The sequence below is a fragment of the Pieris brassicae genome, chromosome 8, assembly GCF_905147105.1.
Source record: "Pieris brassicae chromosome 8, ilPieBrab1.1, whole genome shotgun sequence".
NCBI lineage: Eukaryota > Metazoa > Arthropoda > Insecta > Lepidoptera > Pieridae > Pieris > Pieris brassicae.
In genome coordinates this window covers 2,640,005-2,661,199 of record NC_059672.1, presented here as the reverse complement: position 1 = coordinate 2,661,199, position 21,195 = coordinate 2,640,005, and the positions used below count along the sequence as shown (strand labels likewise).

General features: G+C 32.1%; 1 protein-coding gene across 1 annotated transcript; it reads right to left on the bottom strand.

Annotated features, from left to right (window-relative positions):
• Positions 1 to 48: 48 nt before the first annotated feature.
• On the bottom strand, positions 49 to 16,804 carry LOC123713631 (putative leucine-rich repeat-containing protein DDB_G0290503). Its single transcript, XM_045667389.1, has 12 exons — positions 16,673 to 16,804; positions 8,338 to 8,405; positions 6,570 to 6,789; positions 6,200 to 6,433; positions 5,596 to 5,791; positions 4,071 to 4,238; positions 3,226 to 3,377; positions 2,769 to 2,929; positions 2,406 to 2,562; positions 1,263 to 1,322; positions 384 to 549; positions 49 to 173 (listed from the first exon to the last, which is right to left on the bottom strand). Exons 1-12 carry the CDS (start codon positions 16,688 to 16,690, stop codon positions 139 to 141), a joined length of 1,635 nt encoding a protein of 544 aa, XP_045523345.1. The 5' UTR covers positions 16,691 to 16,804; the 3' UTR covers positions 49 to 138.
• Between the last annotated feature and the right edge of the window lie 4,391 nt (positions 16,805 to 21,195).

The window sequence follows — 21,195 nt, the reverse complement described above, 5'->3', positions numbered from 1 at the left end:
TGGCCATAACTCATAAGTATCGTATAAGTAGTATAATAAAATATCGAATAGGTATAAAAATTTATTTTCATTCTTACAGTTAGTCTTATTACAGTTAGTTAAACTACGTTATTTGGCTTCACTAATTTAAACTTGAATTTATTTTTGATCGGCATCATGCGGCCCAGGTCCATCTGTAATGTTATTAAATTTATCCATTAAAAGAGGCAATTAATTAAATTTGTGATAGCTTAATTATTAGATAATTTTTCACACAGTATACACCTCATTATTGCCATGGAAATTGAAACCCATCTTTATATTTTACATATAATATTTTTCAAACAATTTATGTACATCGGTTTCAAAAAATCTATTCTAGGTACTAGGAATATTAAAAATACCTTTGATTTTTGATCGCACTTCGTGTAAGTCAATTTTGGCTTTATCCAGGGCTTCGCCGAGACCAGTTTTGATCTGACTAAACTCTTCGGTGACCAGCTTCAAACTTCCCAATAAGAAATTCAGATTTTCTTGAACTTCAATCATTCGGGTTGAAATGAATGCCACCTAAATCAAAATAATGTCTTCAAATAGAACCAATACAGACGGTATTTGGACAATGAGAATTAGCGCGAACTTTGAAATCAAGTATATTTTTGACGTAAGGAAGGCCGACTTTCTATTAAGTGTCGTTTCTGAATAGTTTAGTGTTCAATAACTTTTGTTATCAACTATCAGAATCTGATTAGTTAGTCGGTCGAATAGTTCATGCTAAGTTTTAGTTATAACTTCCGAAAAAAAAAGACTTAAATCTGAGCAGACTACAAGTTTAGTATCTGTAGTTTTTTTTTAATACAGAAAAATTAAAATAATTATATTAATTTATATATAATTATATCATTAAGAATATCCACAGTGCTAAATAACCTGCATCATGAGCACACCCCACATACACACCCTCAATTTTACATCATGACAACATATACCTAGTCTAACATCTTTTGTTAACATAGCTTTTACACATTAAGAAAACACTTTTTAACCGGATTGAAGCTATGTATTATTATTATAAACTTATAATTAATTAAATATTTTTTAAATGTATTTAATAATATTATTAAATTTTTCCTTTCGTAAATCTTTTATTCATAGCCAAGTATTTAGTATAATTGCTTTTTTCTTACATAAAAATTATGTAATAGTGTCTTATTATAGTAAATATTTTGGTTAGTACATACTAATGTATATCAATTAAGGAACATAAAGAGAAATTCGCTTACCTTATTTTTCATGTCGTCCAAGGACGTAGCGCTGCCATTAACATATTGTTGGGTTTGTTCCTGTCGGTATAATTGTCTATTAGTAGATTAAATGAATTACTGTTTGTTATCGTTTGTAACCTTTTAATTTATTAAATTGGCATACCCCATAATAACATTTATTGTTTATTTATTATACTATTTGGTTCCATATGATAATTATATCAAAGATATTCTTAATTTAATTATATAAAAAACAAATCCGCAAATAGACCGTTTTTACATAGAGTAAGTATTGTGTTTTTTTCGTCACAGTTGACAGAAAGAGAGTTGAGAGTTTGTCTCGCTTAAACTCGAGAATGGCTGGACCGATTGTGATCTTGAAAAATATATGCGGAAGTTTAAGGAAGGTCTGAATGTGATGGAAATAAATAATAAGTAAACAAAAATACTGAAAACGACAATTGAGTTTTTCAATAAAATCTGTTCCTAGATGGGAAATATCTGATAAGATGTCTTTTGACTTTTTTGAATTAATAAATTGTCAGTTGGTTTTTATATATTATATAGCTATAAAATGAGGACATGATATATGTAGAGAGGTTCATCAAAGTTCATCGGGTCATTTAGTTTATTTATTACTGTGTACTGATTTTGATAAGAGGTTGGTTAAGAAGTATTAGCTAAGTACAAAGGAATGGTTTTAATCACATTTAAATGCGTGTTTTACATACAAGTCGCTGTAAATCACGCGAAACATTTGAATAGTGATGAATAGCCATTAAGTAATAAATATACTAAAAAAAATATTAAACGCATAATAAAGCAATGTTAAATTACAATATACAAAATAATAAAATTAGCAGATACGTTAATTGCTCACTTGTAGTGATTGATTTTAAGTCACGATAAAAGGTATGTACTATACATACATACAAAGTATGTTTGAGTGACAAGATTAAACCCTTAATTGAATAAAATCAACACAGATACAAATATTGAACAACAAACTCTTTCTGTCAAATTATTTTTACGCTGTGATGAACAGGGAAAAGTCAATTGGATTGAAGCAGTAAGTATTTATAGCTACGTATTTTTAATAAAATACTCATATATTGGATTAAAATGGCTTAATTTCGTTAAATTAGGTTCTTGTACACGTACCGTGAGTTTATCAAGCGTGGACTTGCTGGCGGTCATCTGTTTGTACATGATGCCAATCTGCCGCCACACTTGTGACATCTCAGACTCTATTTTAGCTGTCAGATTCCCATGTGCGAGCGAGTGATTTGCCATTAATTCATTTTGGATTGTATCTAACCTAAAAATTATTAATATGTAGGGTGGAGGATTAAAAGGGATGAAATGTTCATATAGATAATGGCTGCACGTGGCGCGTAACGAAAGCGAATGAACAAGAATTGGGGAAGTCTTTCCACATGGCAAGCGGATAACGAGCTTGTATTAGTTATAATCTTTTTATCTCTAGAGTAAGACTAAAAGGCTTTTATTATCTCTGAAGTTTACCTGTCAAGCAATGTTTTATTAAGACTCTGTGCCTGTAAGTTAACGTGCTCTCCCACCTCCATAACGATTCTGTTGACGCCGTATTCAATGCGTTTTTTGTTGGCTAAAACGTTATCTGCTGTTTGTAACATCACATTCTCGTTCTTTGAGAAAGCTTGAACCTATAAAGTATAATTGGCCTTGTGGAAAATGAAAAACTACAACCACATGTATATAATCACATCACAATGTTTATTTTTTAAATTCTTTAAATTCTTTAGGTTTAAAAAAAGTTTCCTTGCAATTTGTATAATTTACTTTATTTTAAATACGCTCTATAACGTTCGTGCTAAGGGTATCATAACAAAAGAAGTATTTTGATTGCATATAATTAGCAATTTTTCATAAAAGTAATTATTTGCTATTATTTGAATATGAAGGTAGTTTTAAAATAGTCAAGGCCCAAAATTAGACCCACCTCGTGTCTCAAAGTTTCATAGCTGTGCTGTATATCGTTGTAGGCTCGTTCACTCATCGTGTTCCCCTGCGTCAAGCTCTGTTGAATGTCGTTGTTTGTCGCGACTAAATGTTCTCCCATTTCTCGTATTTTTGTTGATATTTTTGCGGCAGCTGAAATAATGCTATCACTCATAAAATAATGTTCATGCACGTTTTTAAAATACTGGCACTGAGTAGTCACAAGCTTTAAAATCTCTAAAGCAATAATTCCTGTATGAATATGAAAAACCATTATTTACTTATAAAGTTAGTAATTAGTAATTACAAATTTCATGGTGAAAATAGATCGTCGATGCATTCAGTTTCGTTTTAACAGCTTTTAATACGTTTTGATATATGTATTTTGATGGTGTTTTCCCATTTGTATTTATTTCTTTACATTAAATATACATATTACAAAAACAAGTAAAATAAGTTATTAGGCACGGACAGGTTCATCGCTAACAAGCGATTTCTTCCAGGCAACCCTAGTATGGTAAACTAAAGAAAAGATAACATACTGAACAAGTGTATTTAATAGGTACCCAATGAATAATGAACAAAAAAAATACAATGAAGTTTTAGCTGGTAAATATGTATATGTAGGTAACACTATAATCTACCATCTAAAACCTAAAAAAACATTATTATTGTTAATGAAAATGTAAAATCTAATTTAAGGGTTAATAAGTCATCATTTGTAATTGTTTATTCAAATAAATTTTAAAAGGTAATAGATATTATTAAAAAGGTAATATATATATATTAAGTTACATTAGTTATATTATATAATGTAACGTTTCATTATAAATTAACAGTACTTACACGAGTCTCCAGCAGTAGTAATATTTGCTTGCGAAACAAGCAATGCCTCCAGTGTGTCATTGGTAGCCCGTTTTAGGTCTGCAAGTCGTGGCAAGTCTTTCCACATGCTTTCCGCGTCCGATAATAGTTGTTGAATCTTCTTTATATCCTTCTCTTGACGTTCCATCACTAAAAGAGTGTTAGTGTGTTGTTATTCATAAAAGCAGCAATTGTAATATTATTATTTTTTCTAAAATATTACAAGCGCATAATAATATTTTTTTCTTTTTTCTCTGCGTGTCAATTTCATTAGCCACATTACTAATATTCATAACATTTGTGTTTGATTGGACAAATGAGTCCAAGATTAGAAGCGATATTATTAACGACTGCATTGGTACTCCGTAACTTCCAACACCATTATTGATTACGATCCCGTATTCAATCAGAACTTTAAGATTGCGATATTAGCTGGCGGGATATTTGAGGAACTAATTAATATTGTAAAGAACGTCAAATTTGGGATCGGTATCGGTAAAAAAGCATCGTTAAATGCCTATCTCAAACCTAATCCGCTGGTATATTACCATTTTTTTTTAAAAAATTCACAAAAAAGGTTGGATAACTCTTTTAGACCATCAAATTTCTATGAAAATTACATAATTTTGTTAACCGTCGTATTTGTTTAAACTAATCTCTTGACGTCAAAAGCCGTCTAATATAAACGCTAAAATTTATCAACAATTCTAATATGCAAGATATTAAAAGACAGGTTCTAATGCAGACAATAGACAATCAGTCGAATGATCTAAGCGAAGTCTGGATTAATTTTTCCATTTCGGCTCATGCATTTGTTCAATGGCACAAAGTAGAAAATTTAGGTCGATCAGTGCGTACAAATGAGCCTGTCTCCTCTCCATTGTCAACATGAAAGCAGTGCCGCCTCTGATATTAATATGTCCCAGTTACTTGATGAAAGTGTTCACTTGGTGAATCGATAAGATTCACCCGGTTTATTTGCTTAATGTTAGTTAGTTTAACATTTAATATCCCTGTTGTATTGGTTTACATTTGGCTAAAAGTACGAATAATTATGTCATATTTGAATTTTTAATTGTAAGTTGAGGCTATTTTTTAATGTTATTAATATTATGTTGAAAAAAATAACATGTAAAATGAAATGGCAATGTTAACACGGTAACTGAAGAATGGGGAAAATGGATAAAGAAGGTAACGGAGTGGTACTCTCGGGATGGAAAGAGAAATAAAGGAAATCAGGTGAAGCGGAAAACGTCGATATTAGGTTACCAGGGTTTGGTATAGAATAGCAAAGGACAGATTAAGAAGGCGTCATTTGGAACACAAGAGAAGTCCAAGACATGCTTATTAGTTATTATAATAGTATATAATGTATAGTACCGGTGACCATATTATTAGCATAGCGCATGCAATGAAGCATTAGTTACGATGGGACACATCTGGTGATGGCAAAGCTATGTGTCTGTTCTACAGAGTCTTCGAACATATGGATATAGAAGTTACTAACCTTCAGTCATTTTGCTATGCCATGCTTCATCAGCCAACGAGACTTCGCTAAGGGGCACAAAGTCTGTCTGCACCTTGGATGTGTCATTATACTCGTTCAGTTTTAACTCATATTTGTTGAGGAGTTTCTCGGCCTCCGATATGTGCCGCTCAAATGGATTTACGTCGACTTCAGAACACACTGCACGAAGGGCCTCCTACATAACATGTTTTATTTGAGATCTTGCCAGTGATCACAAAATATAATTTACAATAAATTGAAATTTTTTGAATTTGTTTTGATTTTGTTTTTAATAATTTTAATTATTACTTTGTAGGTGAAGAAAATTCTAAATATTGTTTAATTGTAATATATATCTAATAAAATAAATGAATCAATTTCATCTAAAATATTAATACTTTATTAATTATCTATTAGGTATTATATCTATATTGTCTATCTATATTTGACGCAAAAAGTTGTTTATAGTTTTCCGACTATATATTACAATATGTAGTGTATGTATGTATAATTCTAACTAAATGTATACTAAAGTTGCACAATTTGTACTTACCAAGTTGAGTCGTGAGTGTGTTGTCAGCCGTTAAAATATAAATTTTCTTACCTTACTTAAACTGTTTTTTAGAGCTGCTATCTCCTGCTTAACGGCATCCAGCTTTGCATCAGTATCATCAAGTCGAGTACCAAGAGGAACGTCATCTGTTGTGAGGTTATTCTCCACATTAATTGGTGCTTTCAAGTTCTTTGTCACGGTAGTTGTCAAAGATTGCAACGATTTCTGTATATCCTCTAGAAGTTCGTTGGTTTTCTTCTGTGTGGCCTTTTCTTTTTCTTCTTTCTGTATCACAAAAAGAACCAAATGCAATTATACATAATCTACGACAAAATAGCTTCGAAATTAAAACTACAAAGCTAAACTATTTCGTTAAATTTGAAAGTTAATTATTTTAAGTTAGCGTTTGCCTAAAACTTACTTGTATAAATATATTTTCCACATTAGACAGTCTCTCATCGAGACGGGAGATCATTCCCTTCAAAGGTTCGAGAGTTCTCTGTCGCTTTTCGATTGTGGAAAGGATTTTCTTCATCTGGTCCCCGAAAGCTTTCTCCCTGAACTCATGGCGATCAAGTTTATCTTCTGAGACCCTGAACATACGCACAAGGGACAGCATGGCGTCCCTGATGTCTTCGTGGCTGAAACAAATAAAATCAATCATAATAACATGATGTATTATGGTAACCATACATTGAATTTAGGAAACACTACAGTGGGCAGCTGGTTCCACATAGTGTGCGGCTAAAACTGCTTTTAAAATGCTCATTTGTGGAACAACAGATGTCGAGGTGATACGGATGGCATTTCGTATTCTGTCTTGATCCGATGATGAAGCTCAGCTGGAGATATTAATTCGAACAACTCTTCTGAACACTATCCAAGGTAAATGCGGCAGAAGGTGCAGAGTTAGAATTAGAGAGCCACATCTCTTCACAACGTCAAGGAATCAAGCCGCTTCGAAAGTCTCCGATCGTCGATTGTTCTCTTACTCCCTTTAGACGTGATTACGACATTCATAGTACTTACGAACTTTCATTTACTAAAATTAAGTCATAAGGCACGAAAATAGGTTCCTTGTTATGTTTTTCGATTTTTTCCACTAGTCGGACAGTTTCAGAGTGTAGTAGACTGGTAACGTTTTCAGGACTGGTTATACTCCTTTGATGAAGGAATATTCTAAAGTGAACTTGCTAGGTGTGAGACAAGGACGGAATGATACGTATCTTAACATGCCTTTAAAATCCCTGAATCGATTATCATTTATCACATTAATTATATACGTATGTAGGTTTACGAGTTCTCAATCATTCATTAAATTATCAACACGTTATGTAATATTTACGTAACGGCCCTAAACCGAGTAGGTGCGAACTGTATAATGTGGTTTGTTTTAAATTAGGTAACTTGCACAAAAGACTACATTTTAAACATCTAGTTACTTTATTTAATACCTTAGGCTAGAGATATATCTTTTTGTATCATTGTTGCAAATTTATGACGAATATTCCATAGTATAAAACTATAAACAGCATTCTTGGCTTCAACGTGCAACACTCATTCTTGAGGTCGCAGGTTTGTGTATATGTCTCTGTGCGCGTACAGTGAAGAAAAAACATCGTGAGGAAAGCGATGGTGTGATTCAGGCACAGAATCAGCTACTTGCCTATAAGAAATGACCACGGAACAGAATCTGTTGGTGGTAGAAAAAGTAGTGGTACTGTTTTTTTTAATTTTATAGCAATGGTGTTAACTGAAATATTTTTAGCTGGCGGTCAATGGCGCTCATATAAAACTCAATACGCGGTAAACGACTTAAGTATTAGGTAAATACTGAATGTTTTTTAATGCAATACCAATTATAGATTAGTGATATAAAGCGTACGTATTTTCGACATTCCGTTTTGGTTTTGTGCAAAATTCCTGGTCTACATATGATATTACGGGGAAGGCATCTACTACAAATTTTACAGCGTGCCATTGAAACCATAAAAATAATGTTATGGATCAATAAATCAGCTAATTATTTTCGTATTGTCGTAAAAGAATGCGTCATTTGGGATGACTAGTTATTTTTAACTTCGAAAAAGAGAAATGTACAGTAAAAATAAAGAGACTCCGGAAATTTAGTTTTACTGAAAAGCTCTCTACATAGAAGACAGGGCTAGTAATAAATAAATAATACTCACGTGACATCCCTGGCGTGCGTGTTTGTGCTGAATACCAGAACAGCAAGGATGACCGACAGCAACACCCTCTGGGGACAAGAAATATTGAATTTAAGAATATTTTAAATATGAAAACAGTAGTTCTTTCGACCGGACAGGATCTATTCCGTTAATTGTATCTCCATCAAATAATTTGATTAATTTTTTGCAATAAATATCCCCCTACACAACACCTAACACCCCCTTGTAATGAGTATCTATTGGCGGCGGTAATATTTAACAATAGACGAGCGTTCTGCCCGTTTGCTAATTATTGTTATTATTTTTTATATTTTTCATTAATACTAGTACAAACTATAACTTCGATGTTGATCTATATTATCGAGATCCAATGGGATCACTCACTCTTATCAGTGTTATCAGTAACGGTCATTGGGGAGCATCTCTATCGAGATGACCTTTCCATACAAATAATAGTAGGATTTCCTATTTATTTTGTTGTTTTTTCTCAATAACTCACAAATAGACTTAAATATTACACACATCACAGAATGTATGAAAATAATATATGAACTGCACAGATTAACAGATGTTTTTAATTGCCGTTGAATTACACAAAGTTTGCTTCATGATAGTTCTAATACTGTAATATATAGTTAGTCTTTTTGTAATTATTTAATTTATATTATATAGTGGCCTTATTGGAGTAATCTGTAACTATAGCTACTTTTCTTAGCTAAACTTCTACACGAGTTAATAAAATATGTAGCTACATCATTGCCGACAATATCCCGAGAATACAAAAAAACATTTTAATGCAGCACATAGCTCAAAGATGTATATCTCGGCAATATTTCTGCCACAGTATATGGCTTATTACTTTTCTAGTACGTATAATCAAAATAAACAGAAAAAACGCAAATGAACATAGCGCTACTCGAATCGTGGCAAACTTCACGTAGAATGAAAAAGGGACGCACTTAGGCCGTAAAGCGAGACAGCAATAATTTGGCTGAGAAATATTGCAGTATTTTCGATTGCAAAGTTGTTGGTTTCAGCGTGCCTCACTCATCCCTGAGCCTGTAGGTTCGAACCCCGGCTGTGTACTTTCTTTTTATGTGCATATATAGTAAAGGGACAATGTGCAAAAAGAGTTTCAAAATACATTCTGAAATAATAAAATTATGGCATTAGAGAAGTAATGTTCTATTTTCTGTTTTCGAGTAACATTATATTCTCCAGAACAAATGCTTCCGGATACCACAATGGTCTCTTAACACTCATTCGAAACACGCACGGCCCAAATACTCCACCAAAATACCACTTATCCCTAATAATTAACTGAATGTTAACTAATTATTATTATTTGTTTTTTTACTGAAAAAGTTTTTAATGTATTAATGTGTCACCTCTTTCGTCATAAGAATCTATGACTTTTTGATAATTGACAGTTAAATGCCATTTGCACTTGCAAAGCTCTAATGACGCCATCTAGCGTCAAAACCCAAGTCTAAATGTTCTTTATTTATTTAACGGATAAAGCCTTTATTGATAATGGCGTTTATACAAAGCACTATACATTTTACTTCAAAGCCAAAAAGCATTACAACACCTGAGACGCAGAATTAGAATTACGTACTAAGGGAAATATTCAGAAGTGAACTACGACTCACGTATTTGAACGAAGTTGTAATTTGGAAATAAAAGGCATTTTTATTTAGTTATGCGTAGTATTATTGTAATAAAAGTACATATATCAATCTACTAATATTATTATGAGGAGAGATTTGCGAATTTCGATGTGTAATGAATAAACTCAAAAACTAAAATTGATTCGTATATTTATTTATACATTTTAAAATTAACGTCCGACTGCGAAGCCGGAAACCGTCGCTACTCCTAAATGTTGCCCGTAAAAATATTTCAGATTACAACAATCTGGAGCTACGATCATGTAGTTTCCTGGTAAATTATATCAGTTCGTGCCATTTACTATAACACGCGTATTACCTTACAACCGTTATAGAACATGAAAAACATTGCAGACAATATTACATTATTAGCTTCGAGACTTAACGAAGCATGTTTCCTGTACATCAAAGTTAGACCATCGATAATTCAAACTATTGAAGTTTCTAGTAATTCTTACTAGATGTAATAGATTTACTTTATTTGTTACAGAAAATCGTTGAAATCGCATTTAATGAGAAAGTTAGTACATACTAAAAAAGCTCACTCAATGTTAAGTCTGATTTATTATTATTATTGAGTGAGCTTATTGCCTGTTTGTCTAATGCCTCGAATGATCCTAATCCTTAGGATTGATTTGCTTCAGTTCAAACAATTTGTATGAATCAAAACTTAGCGATAAAAAAAGAGTGGCGGAAACTTTCTTGCCAGTTCTTCTTGCCCGATCTACGTCCTTGACTTGCGAACTGGTAGTAAATGTATATTTACAATTAATTTAATTTCCTTTTTAGTTTGAGTTTGAATCGAACTTTGCAGTTGAGCTTTGACCTATAATATGTCTCAAACAGCATGATATATATAATACTGAAAATACGCTACAACTAGTTTAAGACGTAATTATCAATTACGGTAATTTTTCGGTTCGATGTTTCGTGAGCTTTGTTCTCAAATGTTTGGGTATCGGCGTTAATAAACACTATTTCTGTCATGTATTTGTGCTTTGTAAGTACAGACACATTTCAATTTCTAATTATATCCTAAGGATAGATGACGTTACGCGCTAACAAAGGGAATGGAAGTTTGAAACCTTGGCCGGTATCCAGGTCAAACTTGACTTAAGCTTTATCAGGATAAAATTCTTATTTGTATAGCACAAATAGCTAGGCTTATCTTAATTATCTTGTCTAAAATAACTTGCGCGATTTTCAGGTCATGAGTAACTACTCCGTGCTGATACGGCAACTTGTCTTAAAGATATATCAAATCAACGGCAAGTAACAAGGCTTGTAGAGGGCATGTGATAGGCAGAAAAATTGTCGATCGCCTTACACTGGTTTTACATACATAGATTGTTCCTAGAAGATGGACAAGGAAAATCTTCTAGGGTTGAATGTCATTTAGAATCGCTGGCATCTTTAACAAAAACTAGTATACGCCAAACAGCCTGTTAAAGTGTTTTACATAACTTATAGGAGAGAAAAATCAGTATACTAATGTATTTTTTTCCTTAACAGCATAAACGCAAACATTTAGTTAATACAATACAAGTAAAATTTAAGCATAGACAAAATAAAAAGATTGTAATACCCTTTTTTATTTATTTACAAAAGCTTGCCAATGCTTTTTACGTCGTTTTGGATTTAAAAAAACTAAACGATAATTGATTTCAAACCCGTATTATTATCGGTTTTAAAAAAATCTTATTAAGATATACGTTTCTATAACGATTACTGTTTTAATTTTTCTCACAGTGCGTGTTATAGATACTTTTATATAACCTTTGTGTTTTTTTGGAATATACTATTTTCCAGGTAACAATAAAAATCCTCTAAAATTACACATATATTCATTAATATTGTTCATATGAAGTTAAAAAGTTCTTATGTAAGTCTTTCAATTTTGATTTGGTTCTCTTTGGAGTAGAGACTCTTGCGCCGTGGGGTTTCTAGTGCGCTAATGAAACATTTAAGTTGGCGGCGAGCTGGTGTTTACCTCGCTCAAAGAAGTATCGCAATACAGCGAGGAACTGCAAACATTAAAGCTACACACATTTTAAATTTGTTTAAAGTTTCCTATTTATATCGATTTCAATTATTATTTATATTAAGAATATTCTATAGTTGTGTGTTATCAATTTAACTACATGTACTATTCGGGTATGTTATAAAAGATAATTTTCTTTATAGCAATATTTCACTGATATTTTTGTAGGTGTACTACAAAAATTATATACAGTCATGCCTGGGCAAGTGACAACTGGGCAAGCGAGAAACTGTATTAATGATAGTATTTACCGGGTCCCGTCATTTGCCCTCCATAAACGTTTATAAGTGAGAAATATGAAACCTGTATAAGTGACAGTAATTTTTCGCGTGAACCTCTATAAAAGGGATTGATTGTTTTTACCAGTAACTCCCAAGAAAAATGAGATAATTATCATGAAATATAATAAAACTCTCGTTGAACAAAGTTACTCATAAATTTGATGATTATTTAAATTAGCCTAATCCTTGGGATTGATTTTCTTTAGTTCAAACAATTCGTATGACTTGACTTGGCGATTAAAAGAAGGTGGTGAAGAGTTTCTTACAGTTCTTCTTGCCCGCTCGACGCTCTTGACTTGCGAACTGGTTAAATATAAATTTAGAATTGATTTAATATTTTTTTCTGTTGATGACCGTCACGTCATCAACACCAAGTGTACTTGGCTATCTTACTTTATTCATAGTTATTTTGAGATTAACTTTGAGACTTAAAAAAAACTCACTTAACATTTGCTAATCGTCGCAAGCAAGTCGTCGTCGTAAGCATAATGAGTCGTACTCAATCTTAAATTTCGAGGGACTCTTATTAAATTCAAACCAAATGTACGTTTTTTATTGTTTTCTTTAGTTTTATAGACTTCTATATGTGAGAACTTTGTATGCTAAAAACTTGGGTTAGTGAAAAACCTCTATTACCTACCAGATTTGACATATATGGGTCAAAAAACATAACATTTAAAAAATGTGTGCGTTGTTGTGCTCAAAAATAACTAAAACAATGAAAACCAGCCATATTATTACTTTCAATTATTTACTATTAGTACATATGACTGACATGCTTGGCAATACTTACATTCGTATTATTAGTTTTAAAAATATTAAAATAAAAACATCCTTTTGGTACTTTTCCGTGGACCGTTTCCAGCCTAGGTTTCAAAATTCATGATTTAAATTAAATTATAATAATTAAAAATACATCGCCTATTGTATTTGTCATTCATATAATGAAAATATTGTTTTCCACTGTTACATAATATTTAAACAAAATTCCTTCGAATTAAGATACATAAACAAGTTGTTATTGGTACCGCCACCCAATAAATTTGATGCTGAATGCAACCTTAGAATTTTTTTTTTAGCTGGCTTTATTTCAACCTGTCAGTTTAAATATAGCTTCGTGTATGCAAGAGCTCCGTCCATAAAAATATTAATCTCGCTTATTAGTAATTGTTTTACTTTAGTGTCAAAGATGGTTGCGACTTTTCTGTGGCGTCAATAGTACGGTAAGTGTTTTATTGAAATATACGTATGTTTATTTATATCGATTCTTATTGGCGTCCATTTACAAAAACAAGGTACGTTATGAGCAAACATATAAATGTCACGTATTACAACGCTTATTCTGATTGATTTACAATTCCGTGGACAAACTTTTCTGTAGTCAGTTACTGATGATCTGTGCCTACCTTAAATTAAAATATAAACTTTATTAAATTGAGATATAAACTTTATTTATTTGTGATATAAACTTTATTAAATTGAGATATAAACTTAATTTAATTGAAATATAAACTTTAAACTGTGATTTAGTATAATACATACAGATTATTTATTCTAAGTAATACATAGTTTTTTAGTTTAGTTTTATTAGCCAAAATACAGACTTTATCTTTTCTGTGGACAGATAATAATTAAAACTAGTTATCAGTACAAATTAAGGCTTTGATCTCTGATGTTTTTTTGCCTTGATTATTTTATCTTTTTTCTTAATAAATGCTGATTTAAACAAAAAAAAAACGACCCATATATATAGATACTATAAAAAGTAAATGTTTTTTCTTAAAAAAATATTCAAGAATATTGCAATTATTTCAAATACTTTCACTATTCACAAAGATTTATCAGGAAATAATTATGCCACAAGGATTTAATATGCATATCAATAAACACTGTGGAGGCGAGTGCGCACTAGTGTGGCATTATATTTTACAGTGTAGTATGTAGATAAACAATTATGTATTCAAGACTCATATAAGGCGCTGTCGAAGGAAGGCGTGAAAATCATTCATCAACCCGAAAGGGCAATAAACTCGCTGCGACAAAAACCTTACACCGTACTCACGATATTTAAGATAATGACTAAAATATTTATATATAAATTATAAACAGTAGTATTCCTTAATATCTGATCAAAGTCACACATGACCCACACTATAGTGAACTTATTAACGACTAACATCTACCGCCGACGTTACAGCCTGTTGACGACAAAATGACCTATTCCACGGGCTTTGCATCCAACGCCTTCCCTCCACCTTCACCAGGTAATCAGTCCACCTAGTGGGGCATTATTGTCTTACACATTCTCTATCCTAATTATGAAAGACGATACTTAAGTAGAAAACATTTCTGTCGTGGAGTAAAATTTCTCTTTGTTGCTGAAATGTCTATAAAAATATTTTAAAAGGTGTCAATGTAAATAACTTTAACATTTAAAACAGCACTATGCACGCATGCACCTATACGAAGAAACACTCAACAACTCAGAGTAACTTGAATATGAAATCTTAGATGAAAAGTATGTCGGTTAAGCTATTTTAGCAGCAGAGGCTGAATGCAGAGGATATAATTAAGACACGTTGATTCAAGGAAAAAGGTTAATTTGATAAGATATGGGCTGTTTTCGTTATTAACGACGTTTCGTTATTGCAAAGGTAGCGGACGTGTTGACCATAAACATAAATAAAATTTTGGCGAATATTTTTGGCAGTTTATACAACATACCTTTCTCATATTTAATATATAATAATCGTGGTTATTGTTTTCTTCACCCTTTCCCATTCAAACTCATAACTTTATTCATATTGGTAAGTACACTTATGAACATCAACAGAAAATATGTTAAATTGATTCTAAATTTACATTTACTACCAGTTCGCAAGTCAAGAGCGTAGAGCGGGCAAGAAGAACTGGCAAGAAACTCTCCGCCACTCTTTTTATTTGCCAAGTTTTGAGTCTTACAAATTGTTTGAACTGAAGCAAATCAATCCCGTATTACGTATTCGTCAAATTTATAAAAAAGCTTTATTGAATAATTGATGATCAGTAAATAAATTAAAAGCCGTAATTTATTTTGTGATAATTTTCTAATTTCGCTTGGGAATTTGTTGTGAAAACGAATACAATTTATATACAAAAAGGATTATCTTCTGGAGCGTGGTTGATCTCTAATTAAATGTATTAATATAATATACACTGCCTTAGTATTTATAAATGTACACGAGTAAGGTGACTTGTAAATAAAATAAAATTTATCTATGAATACGGTGCTATGAATTAATGTCACAAATTCGTTGACTTTTAAGTTTATCTAAAAAGTTTGATAGCTACTAACAATAACAATAATTAGAAATAATAATATGTACTATGCAAACTTGTACTATGCAAAGTTTAAAACGTTTCGTCACGATTAGTTTATTTGGAAAAATCCGTTCTAATATATGTTATTGTTAATGTTAACCTAAATGGATTCCTCGAATATAGTAATCGTAAATGATGGAAAAATAAAAATATATATATATATACATTGATCTTAAACTCAGAAAGGGTTCTTGGGCATCCCTATGTAATGGATCAAGTAAATATCATTTATTTACAATTTAAACACATCAGATGATAACTGCAACAAAAGGATCGACTTTTTAAAGCAGTCTTCTAAATAATTAACAAACATTTCTATATCTGCAGAAATCAAAGACCAAGATCCCTAAAGCGTTAATGGGTAGAGCAAAGGTATAAACAATAAATTAGAATCGTCTAGAACGAATTCTAGATTGTTGTCCTAATTCTGCAATAAAATTGTGTGATTATTATTATTCGACACAAACCACAACCAAACAACACGAAGCTAAGCTTGTATGTAAAGATAATATGTTATAAACAATCTTAATTAGTTTTATGACCAATGATATTGAAATAATGTATATATTTCCTCATTTGTTTGAACCATTTCGAAATTGTGGGAAATTTTAAATGTTCGTAAATGAAATCGAATTTGGTCATAAACACTACGATTTTTACAAATTTACAAAAGTTTTGGAAATTGTGTAAAATAAAGACGCATCCGAAAAGAAAAATGTTCTTATAGTTAACATAAATTTTAAAGCCACAGTCTACTCACAATAAATACGCACTAAATACTTTATATAATTAATTCACATTAAATTGGTTATAAAAATACTTTCAAGCTTAACAATATGAATCTTCCAATCCAAATTTAATTCAATTTCCATTTTTTTTATATAACTTCAAAGCACTTCCTTGTAATATATACTTAATATCATATTGAAACTCGTTAACTCGACTTGCGGGAAAAACTTTAAATACTATAAATAAACACTCACCAATCTGAACGCTCCCATATCCGTTTAATTATAAATGACTAGGAAACACTGGTTGCGTTTGATCTAAATAAAGCACTGCGCTGGTGCGCAGTCGATGGCGTACTGAGGTGAACGATGAACTTTGTAGAGTCTGTAATCTGCTGCGCCGGCGCCGGTTGCACCAGGGTTAATGATTTACTTACAGCTCTATCTAATTACAGTAGTTTTACTGTAATTAGGTAATCCTTCATTCATATGTCCTCTTTCATAACTTAAAAATTAAAACTATAACATTCGTTTAAACTGTCCTGGTCCGTACCAGACTTGGGGCGAAGTGAGTTTGTTAACTTTTTAACATTTGATCTTCAAGAAAAGAGCGTACGAATTCTTAAAAGTCCGGCAACGCACTCGCGAGCTCTCTGGCATTAGGAGTGTCCTTGGGCGGCGGTATCACTTAACATCGGGTGAGCCTCCTGCCCGTTTGCCCCCTGTTTTACATTTAAAAAAAACCAGTGAACCAGGTTCGTGCTTCCAAATTGATACCTTGTTTCCATATAAATAGACAACATGACGTAAGGTACAAAAATGGTTAGAATTTGAGCATTTAAAGAGGATTTCACCTACTTTTAAATACCTAACAGCACCACGTAAAATCAGTCTTAATTACGTGTCTAACCAAGAGGATTTTTTTAATTTCAAACCTTCAAGAGTGTCTATAACTTAAATGTTAAGTTCAGTAGACTACTGAACTTAGTTCAATCTACAGTAATTTTAATGCACGACCCATCGGCATTCCAAAGGGTTAAATGGATTATTTTGGTTGGCTTTAATTTATTATAAGTACTTCAGGTCTATTTAATGCAACCAGCATTTCCGGCTTCTGTTGATCCATAGAACGTCAATTGAATTCCATAGCATTCAAAGTTTGTTTGTATTACTTTTTTTAATCCCTTAACAACTTTTATCTTTATTCATATTCAATGTGTTTTCTAATGTCCGTATTAGTCTCGTGAAGGTGACCAACTAGTGAACTCTACTGTTCGGTGAAGTCAAAGGGAAGATAAACTTAGCGTGAACTATGGCTGCCGTATGACAAAATCTAATAATACTTACACACACAAGTCACTTGCAGACACAACACATCATATACGACGCAAACCTACATGAGTTACTATGAGTCCAACGCTTTTTCTCTTTCAAAGGCCATCTTAACCACGCTCCCAAAACAAAATATTCACTGACGATTCAATAAAAAAAAAAATGTTTATTATGGAACATAAGTTACAAGTATCACTTATTCCACGTCATTAAATTTAAATAAGTATACATCCCTACTCATCGGCAAAGAAGACAGAGGATGTAGGCCGAGAGAAAAAGCCTCGGTACACTTTTAAAATAGCAAATCATCAAACAACACTTATTTTAAAACAAATATCACAAATTAATTAAATGTAGCCTGTTAGGATTAGTCCCAGGCCCTTTAATCAACTAGATAATCGTAAACTTTGTAGTAAGCCTATTTACACAGCTTTTCTTTAATACATTTTATAAATTTATTAAAAGGCAGAGATAAAAGAGCCTCTGGAATTTTATTAAAGTATCCCTTTTCCCAAAAAAGAATTACTAACATAAGTCTAATACGGGGAAATTGCAGCCTGCGTTTGTTTCGAGTATTAACATTGTGCGTAACATATGTAACGCATAACATACTATTCTAGTAAACTTATCACTATTTTTGTATACATATATAATATTTTCATGAATATATTAGAAGGGAAAGGTATATATATTAATTTCCTTGAATTTATCTCTCAGAGATTCGCTACATTTTAAATTATTGATTGCACGAATAGCTCTTCTAATAAATACATACTAACAATCATAAACAACATCATCTCAACCTGTCCTATACCAACACGGTAAGTATTCTTATCGTGCAACAATAGTTTCATTAAAAAAGGTAAGTGTTATGGAGAAATTATTTTGTCAAGTACATGTCAAATGGAAGAGACAAGCTGCCCACAACACAGGGAATTCTAGTGTAGTTTAGGCTAGTGCAGTATTTTAAACTAAACATCATTTATAAAATTTTTGCTTTATTACCTATCGTTTAGTCTTTCTAGATCCTACCTTAAGACAGTTTCACGTGATTCAGTGAGAAAAGTGTGTGTATCCACACCAAGGTAGCTTAACACAAACTTTGACGCATTAACAGATTTTTCATAATTGCAACAAGTCCGTGGTGTTATAAAGTATGCAAAGCATGTACCTTTAGGTCGATTGGGTCTAAGATGTTTTCTTCACAATGTTTTCTTTCAACTTACGACATGTTAATTACGCATTTAGAAAGGACCGGACTGGCCCAGGACCCGCTCTATGTTTAACACATAGTATTAAGTAGGACCTATAAACTTTCTTTAGCACAAAGTACAAGATCTTAGTCACCATTTATCATAAAGTAAATTTTCAAAAGCAAAGGACATTGATCTTAATATTTCGGTTAAATACACTATCTATATATGACGCATCCATTAGCGCCTTGATATCACCACAGCCCGTATTCATAAACATAAATTGAGCTCGAATACAGGTCTAAGATTATCTGTATATATAAAAAAAAAACCCTCATCTAATAAATATACTCAAAAATGAATCGTAACAGAGCCGTAACAAAATACAGTGTAAACTGCATATAATGTCCATGGATTTCACAACGAACCTTAAACTCCCTAAAGCGTCGAAATCGATTTTTGGTTGCTTTAGCTTGTCTTCCATACAATGATACACTCTACATAGCATTACACCCACCCTCAATAACGAAACCAATTAAGTAAGTACTTTTTAAGATGCTAAAATTAGTAAAAACTGCGCAGCTGTGTACGTTCTACTGTCGCTTTATTATACTAGCCCGCAATAAACTCGCCTCATGTATACAATTTTTTTTTAAGAAATTCGTTCTTTTGTTTACAAATTGTGATTTGCTTGCACGTGTAGACTGTTGTTGACCATGATTTATAAGTAGGAGTCATGGATTATCTATATGTTTTTCTTCTCTCCATATAACGCCATAAAATACATAGTCCCTACAGTATCGTTTATAGAGTATATAGAGTTTACACTATTATATTATATATTCTATTTATTTTAACTGTTTTATTAAAAAAAAATGTTTTAATTATTAATTGCATGGCAAAATGTTTAGCAAATATTTTATTTATTATGTGTGCACAATTAATTGTTTCCGTAAAAATATATAAACTGAATGGTTCAATGAGTACCTACATTCTGAGTAATAGGCGCGAACAAATTAGCAGGCTCCAAGTAGTAAGAAAAAAGTACTATTCATATTTTATTACCTGCGTCGTAATTGAAGGCATTTAAAGGTGAATCCTAAAATCGTGGGGCTTATAAATCCAAGTTTTTTATTTAATTTAATGCTGAAGTGGTTTTACCGCTAGTTTAGTATAACGGATTAAATTAAATATATCTTAAAAATTACAATTTTGTCAGAAAGCCCAAGGGAGCTGCTCTATAAGTTGCTGTAAACGAAAAAGTATGACTAATTACGGACATTCAACATTGTTAATTGAACATTGAATATTTAACTAGCTGAAATATAATATATACTTAGTATCTACGCCACAACAACAACACAATGTTATGTTTAGGTATAGCGATTCGACATTAAATTAAGATAGAACTGATAAAATGAATAATATATGATATGTATGCCTAGCTGACCCCGCGCGCATGGATTTTGATCAATTTGTTGCAGAGTTAATTTTAAACTATCTTTTATACATATAAGTAACACAATATACGCTTATTAACATAAAGTTTTTCATAATGACCATAGGTATACAATTTATATCGTGTTCCTGAATAAGCGGAATTATCAACACACAGTTAATTTTAAAACCACATTAGTGAGTAGTATTGGCCTAGTGGCTTCAGCATGCGACTCTCATCCCTGAGAGGTTCAATCTCCCCGGCTGTGCACCAATGGAATTACTGTCTATGTGCGCATTTAACATTCGTTCGAGCAAAGGAAAAGATCGTGAGGAAAACAGTATGCCCGAAAAAGTCAACGGCGTGTGTCAGTCACAGGAGGTCGATCACCTACTTGGCTATTGATTTGAGGATAGATTGACAAATAATGATCATGAAACAGAAACAAAAATCAGACCTTAAAAGGTTGTAGTGCCATTGGTAGTAATAATCATTAGTAACGTTTACGTTTAGATTAGTGTTTATTTTGTAGACTTTATCACACACAAAGCGACAGATGCAAGGATCGACAATCGCCGAACAAAAAACTTGATTTGAAAATACGGCCGCATCTCTCGTAAATGTCAAATTCGGGCCACTGACTTTTATAGGCTCGTTAAAACTTTATTGAAATGCGTTTTAAATCTTTGAGCACTTTAAAACCAACATAAAAGATTTCTATGCTTGTCAACAGACACTTAAATTTGTATGCCGTCTAAGGGTTAAGAAATTGCCGGAAAACAGTCCAGCAGTACTAAAACGTGTATACTGAGCAT

Excerpts from the sequence above, each read along its gene's own strand:
- LOC123713631 (XM_045667389.1), bottom strand. Across the intron at positions 4,239-5,595 it reads GCATAGCAAAATGACTGAAG|TGATGGAACGTCAAGAGAAG; the intron begins GTTAGTAACTTC and ends ACACTCTTTTAG. Across the intron at positions 3,378-4,070 it reads TACTACTGCTGGAGACTCGT|CTGCCGCAAAAATATCAACA; the intron begins GTAAGTACTGTT and ends GCATTATTTCAG.